We start from the raw sequence: 22,616 nt of genomic DNA on the forward strand, positions 1-22,616 counted from the left end.
AAAAAAAAAAAAAAAAAAAAAAAAAAAACCAGAAAAGACAAGACCAGCTACGACTTGGAGACCATCTTTAGGAAACAGGAACCCAAAGCAAAAGGAAGCTGTGCGCAGCCAGTGCTGGCGAGGACGCGGGGCTAGTGGCACTGGAGCCCTTGCTCGGTGGTGGGAAAGCGCAAGGGCAGAGCCCTCGCGGGCTACAATGTAGCAGTTCCTCAAACAAAGGAAACGAGAATGAACTGTCTGATCCACCAGACCATGCATTCCACTCTAGCTACAGACCTACCAGACTGCAGAGCAGAGGCTCAGACGGATGTCTCCCATCAGTGTTGCCGACAGCCCCACTCACTATAGCCCGCAAACATCCTCAACATCCAGGCACAGGTGAACGAACGGCTAAACAAACTGGGGCACGTCCAGAGGATGGAAGAGTACGAAGCCAGCAGGAAAGCTGAAGTCTGGACCTTGAAGAGCTTCTGTTCAGTGAAACACGCCCACCACAAAGGACAGGCATCATAAAGCCCCCCTTCCATCCGAAGACAAGCAAAGGCAAACGCGCAGAGAACAAAGTTCATTAGCGGTTACCAAGGTCAACACAGACAGAATAATGGGGTGGGGGTGGGGGGATAACAGTAATGGAAAATCATGTTAAAGGGGAGGATTTCACAGTCACCTGTTTTCATTGCTGTCAATGGTTGCACGTCTACAAAGAGTTGGGTGGGCAGATACAGCGCCAACCTTGGCAAAGCAAAAGAGCAGCTGCTCGTGTACAGAAAGAACACTTTGTGCGGTTTGGTTCTTGGTTTGGAGGCGTCTGATCAGGGTGCATGGAGCATCCAGTTTGTCCTGCAGCACGGAGGCTTTAAAAGCTCGCAAGGGGCCATCCAAGGCAGAACACTCGGTTCACCCGGAACAGCAGAGGAAAAGGGAAACCAGGAATCGGAGGAGGACACCAAATGGGTGGCTACAATAGCCTTCTTTGCCACCAGACCCGAAGAAATGGACGGTGCCCAGTTTGAGCAAAAATGTCATTGAAGAGTCCTGGTCGGCAGTGGAGGGGGCGGGGGCATGGGGGGGGATGCAACCCAGAATTTCAAATGCTTACGGCTTTCAGACTTCCTGGAGGCCAAGGGAGTCCCTGAAACTATAATCCCGAGAGAATCGTTAAACCTGGAAGCAAAAATACCTTATTAAAACCCAACGACAGTCTAGCTGAAGCAGTAAAACTATGTCTACTTTAGCATTATACCCTTTGGAGATCTACCCATGGGTGATCAGATGGACAGTTGGGCTTCAAAGGATGACACAGGAACCCGGGAGGGGGTGATGGGGGTTAAGGGGGGAGGAACAACCCAAAACGAGGCTGAGGAAGACTGCCCAGTCGTTGATCAATGCCACGAGCTAACTGTCCATGTAGAAACCGTTGAATTCGTGTGGGTTCTGCTGTGTATATTTTCAACAGCAGCAAAACAAGTACATTTCAGAAGGGGGAAAAAATCACTCCTGGTCTTCTGTAGACCCAGAGTCATTTCACAGTTGTTAAAATTAGAATGGTCCCAGGCCGACTCACTCCAGAATTCCAGCAGCTCCAGAACAAGGCCTATTCCAGTCAAATGGCCGCAGGCCCTGCAGGCTCTAACTCCCAGCCTGTCCCTCCAGATGGCAGGCAGGGCAGGCAGACTCATTCCCCTGGGCAGATGGAAAACCAGGTGAAGGAGCTTGCCACATCCCCAGGAATGGCAAAGGCAGGATTTAACTCCAAATCTGCCTCGTCCTCCTTCCTGTCTCTGTACTCCAGTCTTAGGGTGTCTCTGCAGGAGGCACTCCAGGGTGACTTGGATGGAGTGGGAGTGGGAAGATGTCTAACGCTTGGGACAACAAGAACCATCTTTGCTGGCAGCAAGCCTAGGGGAGGGACCTTGCAGCCGGCCCTGGGTGAGCACCAACCGCCTGACCAGTGGGCCGCCAGGCTCTGCAGCCCAGAAGGCAGGCTTGCTCCAGCAGCTTGCCTGGCAGGTCCCAGTAGCTCAGTGTCAGCCACTCCCAGCCCCATCATCCCTGTAGCAGTTCCTTCCCCCACCAGCTCCTCCCACAGGGAACACCTGCTGTCCTGCAAGGCCAGTGCAAAGGTGACCTGCTCTGGGAAGCCCTCCAGCCCCTCGGTGACAGACCTTCCCTCTGTGCTCCCCCAGCCTTTCCTGGGGGCCCTGAACCCCAAACTGAATCTTGTGATTGGGTGGATGCTAACTAGCAGCAGCCCTAGACACCGTAGAACTGCCCCCACGGGGTTTCTGAGGCAGCCCGTGTTTACGGGACCCCACGGTCACAACTTTCTCCCGCTGAGGGGGATGATGGGCTGGCCTTTCTGATGGTAGCCAAGCGCTTTACCACTGCGCCACCAGGCCCCTCCTTGTGCCTTTACTCATGAGTATATTTCAGCCTGCCTTGTGTCATGTGTTTTATTGCGTAGACACTAACAATGGGGACACAAAAATCCACGAAAAGTGGAACTTGAAGGTTACCAAAGCCATCTCCCCCGGCCCTGCCATGCCTAGAGCAGTTTGTGCGTTCAGCGAATATGACATAGTGTTCAAACCCCACTCCATAAACAAGAACACTGGGAGATGAAGGGGGCTGCCCGGGAAGTGGAGGCAGCAGGATTCACCCTCATGGACCCACGAGGGTCCCTCGCTCACACTGCCCCGTGACCTCCCCAAGGGCAGGGGTCATGGCCACCTCATGTCCAGAGCAAGGCCTAGAGTCTGGCTAACCACGGTGGCATGAGCTCAGTGTCCAGCCTGAGGTTTCCCCCCTCCCTTGGTGTCCTGGCCATGGCCTGCAGGACAGAGACTGGACCTCAAAACGCCCAGCCTCCCTGAGTGCCCGCTTCCACCCCACGGGCATCCGCAGTGGCAGGCCTTAGGCACTTTGTGACCCATGCAGCCAACATCCACCTAGAGATGAAAACACCATCTGAAGACACCCCTCCACACTTATAGCACCCCACGCTCCCCGGAACTCGGCCTTCGGGAATAGCCATGATGGGGGCGCCCTGGGGTTCCGGGCAGATCCCTGTGACCCAGGCAAAGGCAGGACCCCAGAGCCCACCTGGCCAGACCAGAGTGGGTCTCCAGCCCTGGTGTGTTAGTCTGGTACTTTAGAGAAACGAATCCACAGAAACTCGTGTATAAGAGAGAGTTTTATATCAAGGTTAAGTGTGCATCAAGAAAACATCCCAACCCAGTGCCGCCCAAGCCCACAAGTCCAACATTAACCCATATGTCCGACACCAATCCACAAAGTCCTCCTCCATCTCACAGAACAGATGCAATGATGCCGACTGCAGGGGGAAAGCCGAGTCAGTGAATGTGTAAGCATCTCAGCGCTGACAGGGGTCTCCACACAGCTGCTCCAGCACCCAGGGCTGCATCGGGGTAGGTCCATGTGGCTTCTCCTCAGGGATGTCTTGCAGGAAGTGAGACTTACCAGCTAAAGCAGGAAACTGGCCAAGGCAACTGCACCCTGATCTGACCATCAGAAAGCAAGAGACCTGAGAACTAGAAAGGTGAGGCTCACACACGAAACCACTTATCTCTCCACCCTTCAATTAACCCCACATGTGTTTATTGGCCAGGTTGGTACAATAAACTACTTCACCTGGGTAGTGCTGAACACTTGCTGGGTTCGAGTCAGGGCAGCCTGGGAAACCTGGGCTTCCTGCCTAACCCTGACCTTGCACCTCAGAGCCCCATCCTGGTCTCGTCTCTCAGAGCTCCCTGGTTCTCTATAAGTGGGGCTAACAGCAACAATCCCTCTTTTCTGGGGTGCTTCCTGGCTGATGCGGTTGCAAGAGAGCGTGAATGCTAGCCCTGCACAAGCAGTTGTTGTCCCTGTTGTTTAATTCTTGAATTGGATGGTACCGTCGGTTAGGCTGTGGGCTGCTCCCCACAAGGTTGACCGATCATGCCTGCCAGCCACCTGCAGCAGGAGGGGCTGTCTGCGTCCACAGAGATTCCCCGTTTCAGATGCCCGAAATAGGGTCACTATGAGTTTGCGTCACCTCGATGGCAGGGTATGGTTTGATTGGTTTAGATGGCATTAGGAGACTCTGGGTGTTACGAACCACGACTGGGTTCAACCTGTTTGCTGCTGGAAAGGTTTTGAGGCTGGTCTATCCAGAGGTAAGCCAAGCCCGGCAGTCTGCGGCCAAAAGCTCAGAGCCAAGTAGAGAGCCAGGGCAAGGCCAGTACAGAGTCAAAGGAGCACACACAAGGTCACTGTGAGTCAGAGCCAGAGGCCCAGCAGTCAGAGTTCCAGGATCCCCAGATCCTGGGCCCCTCGAGGTGACCCTGATCCCAGCCAGGGCCCAGCGTCTGCCCAGCCCCAGCAGCACCACCCCACTGCCACACTCAGGGGCTCCACTGAAGCCAGGGTGAGGCCCTGGACACAGGGGCGGGGCCCCTCCTCCAGGGCCACTCCCAAAGGCCACACCAGAGCCCAGAGAGAAGTGAGACCTGCCAAGGCCACATGGTCAGCATTCACTGTCCCCAGGAACCTCCCCCACAGTGCGGGGGAGCAAGGGCCTTATCATGAGGCACAGGGTCTTCAGACTAGCCCCCCAGCACCCCTGTTGTAGACGGCAGCCGCAGGCGAGGTTCCCTGGGGCCCCCGGGCCCTCTCCTGCCTGCAGGCTGCACACCAGGGTGGTGCTGCCCTTAGATGTGGTCTAACAAGTCCAGAGTCCAGTTCTTTCTAACCAGGAATGGGGGACAGGGACGTGTGTGCCTGTGTTCTTCAGACTGTGTGCACAGGACCCTCAGCCCCCAAGTCCCTGACTGGAGGGACGAGGCTGCTGGAACTCCATCCGACCCCAGAGATCAGTGCAGAAGTCCCCAGTGACACCCACTCCCCAGCCCCGTGTCGGCACAGTGGCCCAAACCAAAACCGAACCTCAGCCTCAGAATCAGAAGCCAATACCCACAAGCAGATCTCAGAGGCCAGGTCCCCAACGGTCAGTCCCCACCACACAAGACCGAGGGGGTCCTCAGCTTGCTGAGTAGCCCGCTCTGTAGCACCTGCTGGGGGGACACCCACTGCACCCCGGAGCCTCCCCACTGCCTCTCTGATGCCCTGGTCCCCTGCCTGGTGCCAACCACCCTGTGCGCCATCAAACTTCCGTTTACACCCCGAGGCTCCCAGAGAAGGCACCAGCCCAAGGCCACCATGTCAGGCTGAGCGTGGAGCCTGAGCCCCAGCAGCTCCCAGATGCCCCTATGAAAAGCACAGTGCCCAGCGCGGTGTAGCAACGCGCACGTGGGACCCGGCACGTGACTCTCTCCACCACAGAGCCAACCCAACCAGTTGCCACTGAGTTGATTCCAGCTCACAGAGACACCACGTGTCCCAGCAGTACTGCGCGTGCTCCACGGGGTGTTCAGAAGGGGCTCGCCACGTCTTTCTCCCTGGGGGGGGCCTCTGGGTGGAGTAACCCCCCCCCAACCGCTGGCAGCCAAGCCAGTGAACGGTTGACACCTCTCAGAGATGCCACTCTGGAGCCACAAGGGTAGCACTGGGGCCTGCCGCTGCCCCTGCTCACAGAGGACCAGAGCAGCCAGGGCCAAGCCGATCAGATGGGCTTGGATCCCAGGGCTCCCCAGGAGCCCCGCCAATGTTCTTAGGGGTGCAGGAGCCAGATGGCAATGGTGCCCCCAAATGAGTCAGACTCGTCCTTTCCATGCTGCCTGGGCCAGAACTCTGGGGTCTCAACCAAATCTGCGTGTACCTGCTTGGGGAGAGCCAGGGCTCTTTCTGGGGAAAATGACAACCATCAGCTCCGCGCCCAGGCAGCACAGCCACCCACTCCTGTGCTGCCACGGGCTGGCCACTCTGTGCCTCGCCGATCGCACGTGGCGGATCAAGCTGCGCTCCAGCTACCCAACCTCGCAGCTGCCATTGTTTGGGGACTGGGTCCTCACTGTTGCCTGGACCCCAAGCCTCTGCTCACAACAGACAGCCCCCAACGACTCCTATACCTCCGGGAAACTGAGCGGTATGGCTGTGGTTGGCCTTGGACCTGCACCTGCCCAAGGTGATGGTGTCAGATGGTAGAGAGGAAGCCATGGCGGCGGCTATTTCTTGTTCTAGAATCAAGATGCTTCCGGAGACGGCCTGCTAGGGTCACGTCACCGCAGACCCTGCGGAACTGCCTTCCGGGTGTTATCATCGAACACTGTGCCCTTATTCTTTATTGGGAGGTTGGATAAATCGCCCACTTGAACAGCATCTCTGCATCTTTTATAAAACCGTTACCGGTGGCATCCAGTGCCCTGAGAGGATGACCCAGAATTAATTACCCTTTGTGTTTCATTTCAGGCATATCTTATCTCTGTACCTCTTTGTGCTTGTTTCTTTTCCAACCCTTTCATACCAATCTCTCGCTTCCTCTCAGTCCTCACAGCTCCACGAAGGAGCCCCAAACCCAACCAAACTCCTGCCATCAGATCTTTTCCAATGGCGCTCGGCCCTCCCAGGTGGTTCCCGAGGCTGCACACCATCGTGGACGCAGACAGCATCGTCTTTATCCCATGCCAGGGTAGCATGAATGTGACTGTTGTGCAGATGACAAGACAGAGGTGCAGGGAAGTTAAATGACTCGATCAAGGTCACCCACGGGTGAACACCATCACGGAGCCACCATGTCAAACCCAGAGCTCTTTCCGCTGGCCCACGCGCCCTCGGAGTTAAGCTCTCTGTCTCTGGAGCTTGAAGGAAGCGTGTCTCCTCCCTCTGCTCCACTTGGAGGCTCACTGGGGGCACTACCTAAAAGTGGTAGAGTCCGCATTGTGTTTCACGCCACTCATCCAAGAAGCGTTTGCTAAGGACTTGTAATCCACGTGCCAGGGCCATGCTAGGTGCCCTGATACCAGAGCTCTCATGCACACAGCCCCTACAAGCTGCTGCCTGCAGGGACTGTCCTGGGCACTGGGGACACAGCTGGGGCAAAGCAGGTGGAATGATGGCCTCAGTGGCTGGCCCAGCTCACTGACATGGGAGGTGGCAGCACCCCCAAGGCAGTGACAATAGAGAGCTAGAGGGCTTCAATGGGAACAGCAACCCAGCCCCAAGGGGTGCGAGAGGCTTCCCACTGAGCTCTGGGTGCACCCCAAATCCTTCCAGAAGAGGATGGGGCTGAAGCATGCCCGTGTAACTTAACAATCCCACTGAACACACAGCAGACACCGATCACACCTCTACTGAAATAGAAAGTAGCGCTTACACAACAAAATAGCATCTTACATTTTCATGTGCAAAGAGCCCTGGAAAGGAAAGAGTTGAACTAATGGAAAGGTTGGCAGTTCAAATCCACCCCGCGGGTCCACAAGGGAGGGAAATCTGTTTAACAGTCGCTCCTATGCAGACGAACACCTAGAAAACTATACAGGAATTCTCCTCTGTCACACGGAGAGCGGTGAACGGAAGGAGGCTCGGTGACACCCAGCAACCCTATGCTAACACAGGAAGTGTGAACGTTAGTGGGTGTCCACTCGGTGCAGCCCTGTGCTTGATGCTTCACATGAATGCTCTGCTCACCCTCAAAGCAACCCTCTGAGAGAGGCGTCACCCCATTCGCAGGCAAGAGCCCTGAGGCTGAGGGAGAGCAAGTGCAGTCACACAAGTGTCTGACCCTGCTGGGGATGGTCTTTCTACAGGTTCCAACCGGCTCTCCCGCCCCCAGATCGGTCATGCCAGTGACCCAACCTCCATTCATTCACTCATCCTACAAATATTGTCGAGCACCTACTAAGTGCTAAAACCTCTACTGGGGATCAAAACAAGTCAAAGCAGGCCTATCCTGGGTCTCCTGAAGCTGCCGGTGCCCTGGCGGGCTGGGAAAGATCACTGTGGGGCAGAGAGGCAAACAGCGCTAACTTGCAACTGAGGCAAACAGGAAAGGCTCCGCTTCTCTGGCCCAATGAGACTCCGGACATTTCCCCATGAGGGAGGGTAGGGGAAGCACACTTGAGCTGGCATCTTAATGCTGAAGAGTGAGGGTAAAGGGCCCTTAGCAGCAGAAACCCTGGTGCCCAGGTGGGTGACTTATTGGGTTAATAACCAAAAAGTCAGCCATTCAAAACCACTAGATACACCTTGGGAGAAAGACAAGACCTCCATAAAGTGTTACAGCCTCCCTCAACCCAAGAACACTTTGTTCTAATAACCTGCATTCCTGACGCTCACCTTCCTGACACGATCGCTGAGGACAAAATAGGTGCACAAGCAAATGTGGGGAAGAAAGCTGATGGTGCCTGGCTACTAAAAGATATAGCATCTGGGGTCTTAAAGGCTTGAAGGTAAACAAGTGACCATCTAGCTGTGAAGCAACAAAGCCCACATGGAAGACGCACACCATCCTGTGTGATCATGAGGTGTCAACAGGATCAGGTATCAGAAGACCCAAAATAAACAGTCATATCGACGTGAATGAGTGGGGTCAGAGTGGACCCAAAGTCCATCTGTAGACAACTGAACACCCCCTCCCAGAAGGGTCACAAGGAAGAGAGGAACCAGCCAGGGTTCAATATAGCACCAGCGAAACACACAACATTCCTCTAGTTCTTTAACGCTTCCTCCTACCCCACCCCCACTATCATGACCCCGGTTCTACGTCACAAACCCGGCTAGACCAGAGCATGTACATTGGTACAGATAAGAGCTCTCCACACATGGAATCCAGGACAGATGCCCCACCCCCGCCCCCCGCAGGTACTGTAATGGGAGTAACAATACCATGAAGGTAAGAGGAAGATGGGGAAGAAGGGGAACCAATTGCAAGGATCAATGTATAACTTCCCCCCCAAGGGACAAACAACAGAAACGTGGGCAAAGGGAGACAGCAGATGGTGTAAGATATGAAAATAATAATAACATAATTTATCAAGGGTTCACAAGGGTGGGAAGGTGGGGGAGGGAGGAAAAAAGAAGAGCTGAAACCAAGGGCTCAAGCAGAAAGAAAATGTTTTGAGAATGAGGATGGCAACAAATGTACAAATGTGCCTGACACAATGGATGGATGGATGGATTGTAATAAGAGTTGTAAGAGCCCCAATAAAACTATTAAAAAAAGAGAGAGTAAATGATGATGGCAACATATGTACAAATGAACTTGATACAATTGATGTATGGATTGTTATAAGCGTTATAGGAGCCCCCAATAAAATGATTTGTATATATACATAAGAAGAAGATGTAAGACTATATAGCAATTTTCATAAATATTTTGAAGATCTAAAAAGAGAAGGGTCCCTGAGTGTGGTAGTTACAGAATCTGTTGTCAATTTGAGAGGATTAAGAGTGAAGGGGCGGAGTTTACCCTGTCAATCAGGTCACAGCAATGTTGACCTCACTTGGAGGCACTAAGGAGACATCTAACTCAGATTTCAAGGACCATGGGGCTGGGCCCAGAGGAGGAGGGCCAATGCTCCCACCCCAAGGATAATGGTGAGTCCCTGCAGGATCTCAGGGGGTGCGGAGGATAGTTAGGGGCTTCTCCTGCACCTCCCACCCGCATCAGGCTCACCCAGACCATCAGACTTCTCACACTGCACGGCAATGAACCCTGTGGGTGGGGTGTGTCTTGGCGGCCATGCTGCTTCAGTTAATCTCCACGTGGCCCATACGCATGGAGTAGGTGCTTAGAAAACACAGGCTAAGTGAACCAAGGAAGCTGCTCCCCTGCCTTGGAGGTGATCCGAGTCTGTGGGAGAGACACACAGACACACACCAACACTCAAGTCAGCACACACGCAGGAGCCGACCGTTCTGCAGGCGCGCCAGGTGCAGAGGGAAGAGAGCGGGTCTGTGCACACCAGCTGTGTAGACAGACACCCTTCTAGTGAGCGGGGTACATGGCCGTCTGTGGGTGACTGCGTGGGAGGGCAGAAAAAGGAGAGAGGATGGAGGCACAATAGGGGGAGAGGCAGGCTGCCGGGCAAAATGAGCAGGCAAAGGGGGAGGCGGGAAGTCTCTCCTGGTGACCAACTTGCTGCTAGCTTTTATGGGAGAAGGGTAAGCACGTGTGTATCAAAAGATGCTCTTGCCACTTAAACACAGGGATCCAAGCTAGGTCATTGAGAGCCAAAGCCCAGCTCCTCCACCTGGCTGATGGCGACGTTACCTGGCCTCTTCAACCCTGGTCCGTACAGCTCAGTGGCTACCTCGGTGGGCTGTGTGGAGGAGTGAATGTCACCCGACAGCATGAGCTGTTATCACTACGGCTACGATGACTAAGCCCTGAGCCCACCCCATGGCCGTGGAGTCTATTGCAATGCATGGCGGGCCCATGGGGTGCAGAGCCGAAATGCCCCATAGGGCTTTCACTGGCTGTGGTCTTTCACAAGTAGCTCGCCAGGCCTTTCTTCTGAGGCCCCTCTGGGTGGGCCTCCACCATCAGCTTTTGAGTGCTTCCCCCTGTGTGCTGCCCGACCGAGGATGCCTTGGGACAACCTCGGCAACCCTTCTTAGCTTCTCCTTCATCTACACACTTGCCACTAAATGCTTCAAGGTTAGAAGCTCCCCAAGGGCCTCCCTGAGGCTTCTAGAATTTCAGATCCAGAGAGGAGCAGGGAAGAGTCGGTCAGACCCAGAGGATGGTTGTGGACGGACGGGCCAGCCAGTTCTCCCTGCCATCACTGTCCAAGCCCTGCGGGAGCCGGGGTGGCTGGGGCATTCGCAGGAGCACCGACGGCAAGCCCCAGAGAGAGTGCCCGAGTCCCTGGTCTGCCAGCTCCCCTCTCTGAATCACGTCTGGGCATTTTCAGGAAGCTTCAGCGAGTGGGAAGTTCAGACACGAAGTGATCTGGGTAATAGAGTGATGATGATTCTAAGGGTGGGTGTCGCTTTCAAAATCTGTTCCCGCAGAACAGAGTCAAGTGGCTCATGAGCAGAGTGTGACAATATCGTTTTCTCTCTGCCACCCCGTGACCCTACGCCACGAGGGCCGTGATAATGCATCACTCGGCAGAGTCCTCCCGTGGCTGGCTCTTCTCCAAGCAGTGACAGATGATGTCCCTGCCAAACGGCAGAAGGGGTCTGCTCCCGCCCGCAGCTGGGGAACGTGGCCCTGATGAAGACAGATGAGCCCATTTCCTCAATCTGTTGGAACCACCACTAATTTTCTAGATGAAGATGCCCTCCATCCTTCCAGCCAAGGAGACCGCTCAAAAGAGACCGGGGACGCAGAAAATGGGCCAAAGCACCCCCCGATAGGCCCAAGGAAGTGTCACAATTCTTGCCCCTTTACTTGGAGTAGAATTCCCAGACGGCCAATTTCCTCATACTTCGCATGTGATGTGAACAAACAATGCCACCGGCCTGGGTGAAGATCACTTCCATGACCATCAGGTAGATGGTCCCCTACAGGCACGGCTCATCCAGTACCCGAGTTGATCCTGAGTGTGGAAGGACGGTGCACAGACATTGCCAGGCCAGGAGCTGGCAGCATGGAGAAATGGGTCTTACAGCCACCCACAGACAAGGGCGTTTGGGAATTCAGGGCAGCGCTGTGTTGACCGCTGCTAGACCACTAGGTGCACCATAGCTAATGCCTTGCCTTCATTCCTGCAAGAGCTTCTGGAACCAGAGTCGAGCCCAGCCTCTGCCTGCCTCATCCCCGCTGGGGCTAGGAGTGGGGCTTCCCGGGCCCTCCAGCTGCTGGCAAGGGTCCTGCTCCCATTAGCTGCCTTCCACCGGTCACAGGACTTCTCAGCTCCGGCAATGCATTTCTTTCCCAGGTTTCGATGTTCCATGTGTTTGCAGGGAAGAAGGCTTGGAACAAAATGTCCTCTGGGATCATCCAGCAAGAGCCCCTTCCCCTTGGCACTCCACAGCACAGGGCACTCTGAGTCACAGGGACCACGAAGACCGGGTGCAGGAGCAGCAGAAGCTCTCCCGGGCGCCGTGGCCTGCACACCACTCCTCCACTCGGTGAGAACAGGCCCATCAACCCCCTTGGGACCGCAGAGCTGCACCCCAGGCTTTTGGGTCTCTCTCAGCTCTTGTTCTGGGCTGGTCCGGAGGTACTGTCAGTGGCTACCACTGGTGAACCCAACACGCCCAGTACCTCTGCCCCCTCGGCAGAGCTCCATGTACCAAGAGGCACCAAGACCCACCATGGCCCCAGCAATCACATTGGCACCAGAACCCAGAGTGCGGGCGCGGTCTGGGTTCCCTGTCCCACGGTTTCTGCTCACCGTGAGAAAGGCGGTTGGTTCCCCAGCCTCACCGCCCGTTGATGCATGACCACAGAGAATGATGACGAAGTTACAGGTGCATGCGGATGCCACCTCCCTGACCCAGTCCACTGAGGTCCATGTGAGCCGAGCCTGCAAGCTCTCTGCCTGTGACTGATGCGTCTTCCTGCCCCTCTCGGTGAGTGGGGAAGGTTTGCTCCCCATCTCCTCAGGTGCCTGCCTTACGCAGGTTCCATTTCTGCAGGGTTTGCCACCTCGGGGTGGGTCACACTCGGTCTCCTTCTTTCTGGTGCGTACCCCCACCCATCTGTGAGATGAGGGAGCGGGACAGGGGGGAGGGTGGACCTGCCTTTCCCTTTTCCAGGTATTTCTCTGAATGTCTCTCCCCCTCCAACTACCTCTTGGCATCTACCTTCTTGAAGAACCAGCATGGCAAATGCTCATGTATTCATGGACGCCACTTCTGGAGATTGAGACACAAGGGGGCCTTCCCCAGAGATTCCTCGCCATGTCTTCTTCCTGAACCATGAGACAGAAGAGTCACAAGACAAACGCACCCGGGGCTATGGCTGCTTGGAGCACGGCTGCCCAAGAAGACCTCTGGCACACACTGGCCTTCGTGTGAGCAACGCAAAACGTGGACTGGGCAAAGAAACCGAGCGTGTGGTGTCTGTCCCACCTGACGAAAGAAAGCATAGCATGTACGTGTGTTGGTCTGGCGTGTCTGTGCACCACCGCTTTCCTGTGCTTGCTAATGGTGTCCCCCCAGAGAGCTCCGCTCTCCTCTGGATGCAGTGGTGCCTGCTGTCTGGCTCGCAAGGAGGTGAGGTCAGACACACCAAGGGGGTCCCTTTCATGATAAAGCTACTAGCATGCTACAACCCACACTGAACTTGACACCAGACACAGACAGACCCTGAAGGATTCGTCCAACCCCCTCGCACCCCCCCGCCTTCGTTAAAGGAGTTTGAGAAGCGTGGAGGCATGTCCAGGGGTGCCTGGCTAGGTCTGAGTAAGGGAGGGAATGCTGGAAAGACCAGAGCATTGCCCTCACTGAGGAAGTTGAAAGATTGGTACTGGCTAGAGGTTGGCAATCAACTGCATCCTCACCTGTGGAGTCACTGAGTTGGCTGTTAAGAAATATGAAGATCTGAGAGGAGGGATCCAGATATACCATCCGATAGGATGTGAATTCAGAGACTAATCTCCAGTTCCAGTGCCCACTGAGCTGACTCAGTCCTGGCAACCCCACACGACTCGGGGTTGCTGTGTTCTGGGGGGCTTGCATGGCGGTGGCCTTTCAGAAGCACAAAGTCAGCTCTCTCTTCCAACATGCCCGTGGTGAAGTGAAGTTACTGGACCCGGCTCTTCCATCCATAGCCTTTGTTACTCCCACCAGGAGATTGGGTGGGAGCATACAAATAAGGTGAGAGGACTTAATTTAGGGATTGGTCAGTTCTGCCATTCTGCTCAGTATAAAATAAGCCATCTCAGAAGCAAAAAAAAAAAAAAAGCCAGAGAATCTCATAACCACCCAGACGGATGAGTGTGCAGTGAAGTGAGTTCAAGCCCCCTGTGGACAGAGCAGAAGAGGAGCAACACCAGCACCATGAGCCTGGGCCACAGACTGGGCCACCGGGCCAGGAGACTTTCCCAGCCCACAAAGATTAAAGTTGAGTGTCTTTGGGCAAAGGGCCAGCTTACAGAGCGGGGTGCCCTTTGAGCACTGACCAATACTAAAGGATCTTACTTGTCAAGCAGGGGCCAAGGAGAGAGACATGTCTGCAGGCCCGGTGGAGAAGAAGCCCTGCAGACAGAAGAACTGGGTCTTCAATATGTCTGTTGCTGACTCGTCGTAATCCGTTGGCTTCCCTAATAAACCCCATAAATGGCGAATATGGTCTGTATGTTCTGTCTGGCCAATAGGAATGGATGATTGGAGCCAGAAGAAGAGGGCATGAGAGGGATGGTGGGTGTCATAACAGGCAAAGAAAGTTGGGGGCTCCAGGAAGGTCTGACCTCTGCTTTGTGGGAATTGCGACCTTGGACCAATGTGGAGATAGACTCCCCTCCCTACTGAAGCTGAAGGTCAGATGTGGCCTCACTTCCTGTCCTCCGTGCCCCTGATTGGACTCAATCTGCCCACCTTCAGTTAGTACATAGTTTAGCATGGAACCATTTGCTCTACCCAGACACTCACTCTAAGTTATCCACATATAATCCAGCTCGGCAAACCCTGGCTGATGTCGCTGCATGTCAGGCCCTATAGGGTGCCAGGAAATCCAAAGAGGAATTTAAAACGGCCTGGCCTTCACGGCGCTAATGGTCCAGTGGGGAAGGAAGAAGGAAGACACAGACACAGACCCAACCTGGCTACAAGGCAGAATGAAAGATGGGCTGATAAAAGACTTCACGGCTGGCATGCCCCAATACCCCTTCCCAGCAATGCAACATCTCGGGAGAACCATCAGACAGCTACTTCTGCTTTACGTTTACATCATGCAGCCAGTCCAACCTCTCCCAAAGAACAATGCTGTGATGTCAGACCAGCGCCTGGGCCCAGGAGGAACAGCAATGGAGGCAGTAGCGTAGCAGAGACCATTCTGTGTGGTGAGGATTGATTGGCTAACTCCCCGCGGAGCGGAGCCTTTGTCTCTCACACCCTCCTCCGAGGCAGCTAATATGTGAAGCTGAAGCGAAGTGACTTGCCCAGGTCAGCAGCAGGAAACCGGGATGCAAACCAGGTCCCAGGAGCCCGAGTCCCGGGCTCCCGCAGCAGAGAATCCTGGATCCAGAGAGAGCCTGAAGGATTCTGGGAGAGGTGGCAGCCTTGCCCGTGCAAGGACCCTCTCTTCCTGTTGGCCTGCAGTGTGTCCAATTCCAGGGACTGCTCTGCAGGCCAGATTCCCCTGCTGGGCTCTCTTCGCTGCCGTCCTGCCCCGCCAGGCCCAGCCACGCTGGTTCTTTCGCACAGCCCTCTCTCATCCCTCCACCTCAGCTGGCCTTCAATGACCAGCAATCACGTGCTGGCCTCCCAGCCTCCAGATCCCTTCTGTCTACACCCGGCCTGTGGATCTCTACCAGCCCAGCGCATGTCACGCCCCAGCTCAAAGACCCCCGCTGGGTCCCCCCAGCCCCAGCTCAAGAAGACACTCCTTCCTTTTTGGCTTCCACACCCCACACCAGCCAGCCCTTTCCCTCCACATCTCCTGTGCACAGGTGAGACCGACGGTCACAGGTCCGTGTTCCCCAAACACACCTCACACCTTGCTGGCTCCGAGCTTTCTTCTGGAGCACTCTTCTGGGGTGCAGTCCCCACTTCCCAGAGCCCCTACCTCTAGGTCAACATTCCCTCAAGGCCCAGCTTGATGGCCCTCCTGCAGGCACCTCTCTTGACCTCAGCTGACCCTCCTTTCTCTGAATGCCCCCTGCCCTTTGTGTTTTTCCTTCCATTTCGAATTCCGCATTCCTGCAGGCTTCCCTGCCTGCCTGCCTGCCTTTGTACACACCTGTGAATGCAGGCTTCCCTGCCTGCCTGCCTGCCTGCCTGCCTTTGTACACACCTGTGATCTACCCTCCAGGGCGCTGACCTGGTTAGCAGTCCCAGACTGCCCTTGATGATCCACTCTCCTCCACCCACATGGCCCAATTCAAGCCACTGGAGAGCTGAGCTTGGGACTTCTACTCGAAAAGGTGGGAAAGAGACACTTTTCTTGGTGATGCGTCTAAATTCCGACTGAGTGCGCCTGCAGCTGCGAGGGGCCCCCGGTGCAACCCTGCAGGAGGAGCCTGTCCCAGAGTGAGCCTGGCGCAGAGGGTTGCACACCCATCTATCCCTTGTCCCACTTCTTCCCTGTGTTTCCTGCTCCAGCCCCTCCTTTCCTAACCCTCGGTCCTTTTCTGTCCCGGAAACACTGTCCTTTGCAACTTCATGGTTAACTGGTCTCCCTCCCTGAGGGCTGAGTTCAGTTCCAGTCTGCAGGGTGAGGAAGGACCCGAGGCTTGGGGGCCGCTTTCTACCAGTTTCTCCCTGAAGAGCATGCCTGGGCTCTTTTAAGATTCTGAGTTTGTGTCCCATTTTCCTAGAGGCTTTTTCCTTAACTTTTTATTGTGAATTAAGTGGGGGCTTCGCATTTCAGATCATCATTGTTGTCCCCAACAACTTCAACAATGTCTCTAACCTCCCAATAGCTTGCCCTGGCCCCTCACTCTTTTGTCCTCAGTCCCTTACAGACATGTCTTCCCTTCACCCAAGTGAAGTCCCTCTAGCCTATTGCTCCCCCCTTCCTCTCCCCCTCATCTTTAATCTCGATTTATCTTTTTTTGTTACAAGTGGTTTCCTACGGTATTTGGCCTTTTGTGACTGCCTGAAGTCACTCAGCAGAATGTCCTACGCATCCACCCATGTCCTGAAGGAAGGACCATTTGTGAACGAGGTGAGGGGTTTGTGAATTCGGTGGAAATAGTATTTGAGCCTCTGGATCCATCCATACCTGAATAGGGTACACCCCGAGTTTTTTCAGGAACTCAAAATCCAAGCCAAACTCACTGTGATCAGGTCTATGCTGACTCACAGCAACCCTGTAGGACAGTGTAGAATTGCCTCTCTGGGTTTCTGAGACTGTAACTCTTTATGGGAGTCAGAGAGCCTCGTCTTTCTCCCTAGGAGTGACTGGTGGTTGCTAACTGCTGACCTCGTGGTTAGCAGCCCAACACGTGACCACTATGCCACCAGGGCCCCTCTTATCAGGCATGTACCCAATTAATCCCCCCCCTTCTTAAAAACCACCCAAGGTTGAGTTTCTGCTGCCTGGAACAAGGACCCTAGACACCACCCCCTGAGAACCAGCTCCTTGTTGAGCCGCACAGCTACACACAAAAGGGAGATGGGACTGTGGTCCTGACAGAGTTCTGTTTTACCCTCTCTTCCTTTCTAGCTTTCTTGAGAAATGTTTCGCCCTTTTTGAATGTACCAGGATCCTTGGTGACACAAAAGAGCTCAGCCAATAAATGAAAGGGGGTCCGTGCACACCCACCAGTCGCTCTGCTGAAAAAAGGTGCAGTGTTCTGTCCCTAGGCAGATGAAACCCTGTGGGACAGGTCTACTGTGTCCTGCAGAGTCCCTGTGAGTCAGACTCAACCGGGTAGCGGCGAGTTTGGTTTTGTATTTCTAAATGTGGACTTATGGGTTTTTTTAATTTTTAAATGTGACGTTAGCATATGTACAGCATGGTACAGCCATCAGCACTAGCGTTTCCTATCTTGTATTGAAAATCACAAACATTCCCTCCATGAATAATGATCTCCTTTATCATGAGATCAGAGGAACTGGATGGTACCCAGATCACTGAACACGTTGATCAGTCTGTAGAAGAATCATAATCAAAAGGGGGGGTGGGGGTGCAGAATAGGGTTTGACCCTTTCAGACTCTTGACTTTCTGGACCTATAGAGGTTGGGATGAACCCCTGAAATGACAGCCCCGAGATGCTCTTTAAGCCTTGGACCAAATTATCCTGAAAGCCAAGCAATGGTCTCGCTTCCTTCGTAGCAATGTCTGCCTTAAGCACTGTGCCCATTTAACTTCGATCCAACTGACAAGGGCAACTTCGAAGAGGAGATCGGAAGCCTAGTGGGCAGTGCACTTCGGTTGATGGAGGAGGGACAGAAAAGGTGGGTCAGAGTGGTCACCCAACTCACAGAATGTCCTCAAGGTCACCACCTTGAAGGTGTATAGGCAGTTGGGCTGGTGTATGTTTTGTAGTGTGTATTCTCAACCATAAGCAAGAGAAGGGAGAAAGAAAATCACAGGATGCTCGTCCTGCTGGCTCCTGCCCAGCACTGCCTCGCTAAGCCCAGGGCGACGTTTTCTTCCCTTGCTGAGCTGCGCCCAGACCTGCTTGGGAAGTGAGACCTCAGTTCATCAGCCAGTTGTCTTTTCAGAAGCAGAACAAAGGAGAGGACAGATACTTGGCAAGGCCTCTCAAAGAAATGACATGGACTTCCCCAAGTTTTCAAAGCTGGATCCCAGCAACAGGGTGGACTTTGGGGAGATGCCTGCCTGGACCCTGCTCCCATGGCTCCCTGACCTTTCTCTACGTTTATTACAGAGTGACTTGTCCTAGGAACAAGTGACTTCAAAGATATGCAAGTCAACAACAAAGACGCTATCCAATATTTCCTGCTCACCCATAGGATGGGACAGTATGTAGCTCACTATATATCATCATCATCTTACAAAGAATATGTGAGGACATGAGAAAATAGTTGTGTTATAATGTCTGAGTAAAATAAAATATAAAAGCACATATGGTAAACTCTTAACACAAAATAGTAAACCCCAGCAATTAGAAGGGAGTTTCAGAGATCAGATATCATATACTCAGTATCATAGAATAATAATGACTAGCAGTAGTAGAAATTACTTTGTAGAGATAGATCATGGACAATTTTTTGTCAGGCTTTGCTATAATATTCAACTTTTCTACGATGAACATAATTGGGGTCAAAAAATTTTAAAACAACATTATTTGCCTAACTGCCATTTCATCTGATAAATCTAGCTGACAACAAAGAAGAAACACACAATGAAAACTGCTGCCTCTTCTGCAAAACTCCTTAAAAATGCATCATCCTGTAGATGCTTTCAATAAAACATGCATGTTATGGAATCGTCTTATTTACCTCTTTACTCTGGCTGCCAGGAAGCTCAGAGCTAACTTTAATGCTCAAAACACAGTAACCCTCTTGGTCTAGTTACAGCAATTTCCATGCTTCTTCCATATGGTTTCTGATGTCACCTTTTACTTGTACCCTGCTGTCTTGTGTGTGCTTATAATACTTAGTTTCTCCGTGGGATATACAGATAAGTTGTTGTTGAAGTGATTTCAAGGTACACCAGAGAAGCAGACATCCTGGCAGGCAGGTATTCTGGGATATGTTCAAGTGGGTTGGGGAAAGTTCTAGGGGTATTCTAATTACAGTAGAGGATCCAGCTTGTCCCTCTTGAAAAATTCAACCCATTCCTTGCTAAACCTCCAGCTCCTTGCAAGCTGTGTGGGCCAAAGTCTGTTCTGGCTGCTCCCCATCACTGGTCATTGATTGCCAACAAATCTCAGCAAAGCTAGCCCAAGTTCAAGTCTGCAGACAGCGAGTGGCATACACGGCCTGAGAGTGGTACACTCAGTCTGCAGAGACAGCACACACACACGCACACACACACATGCACACACACACCCCCCACCCCCTGGCTCCCAGCACACCTCTGGTGCTGTGGACCCTGCTGCATGCTATACAGACCGGTCCCTCTCTCCTCAGCATAGAAAGTGTGTGTCCCATTGAGACCACGTCATTTGAGAAACTGAAAAAGTTCTATCACTTGTATGCGCTTCCAAATGTGACACATCCTGGCAGAAGATAGCATACCTGATCGTAAAGTAATTCCTTTTTCTTGGTAACATCCTGACTCTTCCCGAAATTTCAAAAGCTCGGAAAACAAGTCAGCATGCATGCTTCATATCTGGCTTTGACCATCACATCATATCTCCAGACACAACATCTCCCGTGTGACTCTAAGCCAGGAGGCAAATGAAGGGGGAGGGGGGTCACACGTTTATTTAGTGCCCGGCAGCTGAGCTTAGCAAGACAAGTCATCCTGGACTCTCTCCCCAAAACATGGGCATACGTACAGCCAGCCCAGCTTGTTTCAGCTGAGGAAACCTGGGCTTAGAGAGAGGAAGCACCTAGCCCAAGGTCACCCAGTGGGAAAGCCGCCAGTTTGATAGAGCCCGGGTGCCTCCTTCAAAGGCCCAGCTCTGGGCTCCTTCCTGGCCTCCAGAAGACTGGACATGTGCTTTCTGAGATTACCCTCGGCTCGCCTTCCTGCTGATTCTTAAATATTTCAATGGGCCGAAGAACCTTCGGACTACCTCATCCTCTTGATTTGGGCTGCCCCCCAGCTGCAACTCATCAAGACACACTTGGGGGAAGAAAGAAAGAAAAAACCGTAAACGCTTCAACGCACACCCTGAAACCAACCATCTATCTCCCACTGCTGCAAACAGGATGGTATGAAATCCCTTTCGGGGAAGCTTGCTAAGCCGGAAGGCAGTGATGATGCCTTCCACAGTATGTGCTGATGATACGGGCAAGCTGGGCTGTCCTGTCTACACAGGGTTGGCCTCCAAAGAACAGCTCTCCAGTGCCTCTTCCAGAAGAAATCGTGTGGAAGCCCCGGGGGGAATGGCATCCGGAAGGCGTGCCTCCACGTACTTGCACTGTGCGTTGCATTGACGTGTGCAGAGCAAGTACATCGGAGAACTTGCAAGGTTGGGCAGAGATGAGAACCTTGCATGTCATCCAGCAATAATCCCACAGTCGGCTTAGCCGGCTGGCCACCCAGTCTGCATCCCCCTGGGGCAGAGCAAGCCTCTCCTGCAGCAGCCTGTATGCACTGCCACCAACTGCCATAGTTCCTTCACCTTTTATTTACAGCGCAGAGCAGGCTGGTTCATGAGAGGAGCGGGGAGGCAGGGGGGAGGGGGGGATAAGATGCAACCCAGATTTCTGCTCTTTCCCTGGGGAACATAAAAGGAGGCCTCCCCAAAGGGGTACGCCTCCCCACAGGGGTCTGCACCCGAGCTTGAACACTAGAGTCCTGAAGCCTCAGGAAGCCTAGGCTAAACCCACTGTCTTGGCCGGCTCGGCCCGGTGGAAGAGGTGCCAACCTGGCCAACTGCACAGGAAACCACTGCCCCCCTCAGGCCGCCGCTCAGACCCTGTGCTGCAAGCCCAGCTCCCTGCGTCCTGGAAAAACTCGCCAGCCCGACCTCGCTCCTCTCCCCCCTTGGGCGCACCCCTTTCCCCAGGTGGAGGTGCAGATGGGTGGTCGGTTAACCCACCCGAAGGCGTGGGAAGGGGCTTGCGATGGGAAGCTCTGGGTTCTCTGGCTCGGCTTAGAGAAGGATGTCGAGAGCGGATGCCACTGCTGCGCTCCGAGTCCATGCTCTAGCTACCAGGACGCTGGACAAGTCTGCGACCAGAGAAACTGCTCTTGCGGCCGCCTGGCCAACAGCGGTGGCGCGGCAGGGCACCCCCGCGCTTCCAAGGCGAGACCTGCTCAAGGCACTCTGAGCAACTCACTGAAGGCAGGCTGGGGCCGGGGTCTCCCCATAAAACAGCTCTGGGTACCAGCAGCCAGCTGGGCACATCCAGGCAGCAGTGCCGCAGACCCGGCGGCCCCACACCTGCCCGCGCGGTGACCGGCTCTGGGCTGCTGGCGCGCGGCAGGCGCCCAGCCCGCTGCGCGCGGGCCCCAGGGGTCCCGGAGCTCGCCAGACCTCCGAGCGAGCGCAGCGCGGCTCTCTGGGCGGCCGCCCGGGCAGGCTTGCGGCCCCTCCAGCCCTGGGTGGCCCGGTTTGCGGTCTGTGCACCTGAGCTTCCCGTCCGCTAGCCCGCAGCCCCACAAGCGAGCGGGACTGGGCAGGGGTAGCGACTGCAGGCCTTGGGGGCGGGGGTTCACTCCTTCTCTGGTAAAGGAACCTCTAGTTTTATATCCAACAAGCCCCCCCCCACACACACACACTCTCTCTCTCTCTTTCCCGGGGGAGGGGTCGCTGGGCAAATCCCCGTGAGAGCTGTGCCAGGCAAGCCCAGTGGGACCCGGCGGGGTGAACGCTGGACACCAGTCCTCCGTGTCCACGACAGGCTGGGGTCAATCAGGCTCGGTCAAGGGCCGGGCGCCTCGGTCCTCACCCTCCATGTCACCGTCACCACCACCATCACCATCACCAACCCCCCCTCCCCACCTGTCCTCGACGGCGCGGACGGCCGGACACTCACCTCGGTGTCGTAGAGCCGCAGGTCGAGAAAGTAGGGGCGCAGGAGCGACTCGTTGCGGATCTGCTCGATGGCCAGCTCCACGGCGGGGAGCACGCCGCGTCCGATGCTGCCCTTGGCCACCTCCTTGGTGAGCGGCATGAGGCCCATGATGGAGAGCGGCGGGCTGCTGGGCGGCGGCCGGGGGGCGCCCCGCGCCCAGCCCCAGGCCCCGGGCGCCAGAGGCAGCAGCAGCGGCCACAGCAGGAGCAGCAGCAGGCGAGCCGGCGGCGGCGGTGGCGGCGGCGGCGGCGGCGGCCCGGGCTGTCCGGAGCTCGGCGGGGAAGCCATGCCGCGCCGCGGGCTGCGGGCGCCGGCTCACTCGGCCCGCATGGCCTGGCCCGGCCCGCCGCCCCGCGCCAAGCTCTCCCCGCGGCGCCCGCGCAATGGCGCCGGCCCGGCCCGGGCTCCGGCTCGGGCTCCCGCTCGACTCAGAGCGGCCGCGGCGGCGGCGGCGCCCGGTGACGGATCAATCACGCCGGGAAGGGGTGGGAGCGAG

At 54.9% G+C, this 22,616-nt stretch overlaps 1 protein-coding gene across 1 annotated transcript in view; it reads right to left on the reverse strand.

Moving 5' to 3' along the window:
• GABBR2 (gamma-aminobutyric acid type B receptor subunit 2) overlaps positions 1 to 22,408 on the reverse strand; it is a 408,186-nt gene extending 385,778 nt beyond the window's left edge. Inside the window, exon 1 of the mRNA XM_075558989.1 lies at positions 22,082 to 22,408. Within this exon, the coding sequence (XP_075415104.1) occupies positions 22,082 to 22,408 (327 nt within the window). The remainder of the gene's footprint in view (positions 1 to 22,081) is intronic.
• Between the last annotated feature and the right edge of the window lie 208 nt (positions 22,409 to 22,616).

This window comes from Tenrec ecaudatus, chromosome 10 (assembly GCF_050624435.1).
Source record: "Tenrec ecaudatus isolate mTenEca1 chromosome 10, mTenEca1.hap1, whole genome shotgun sequence".
NCBI lineage: Eukaryota > Metazoa > Chordata > Mammalia > Afrosoricida > Tenrecidae > Tenrec > Tenrec ecaudatus.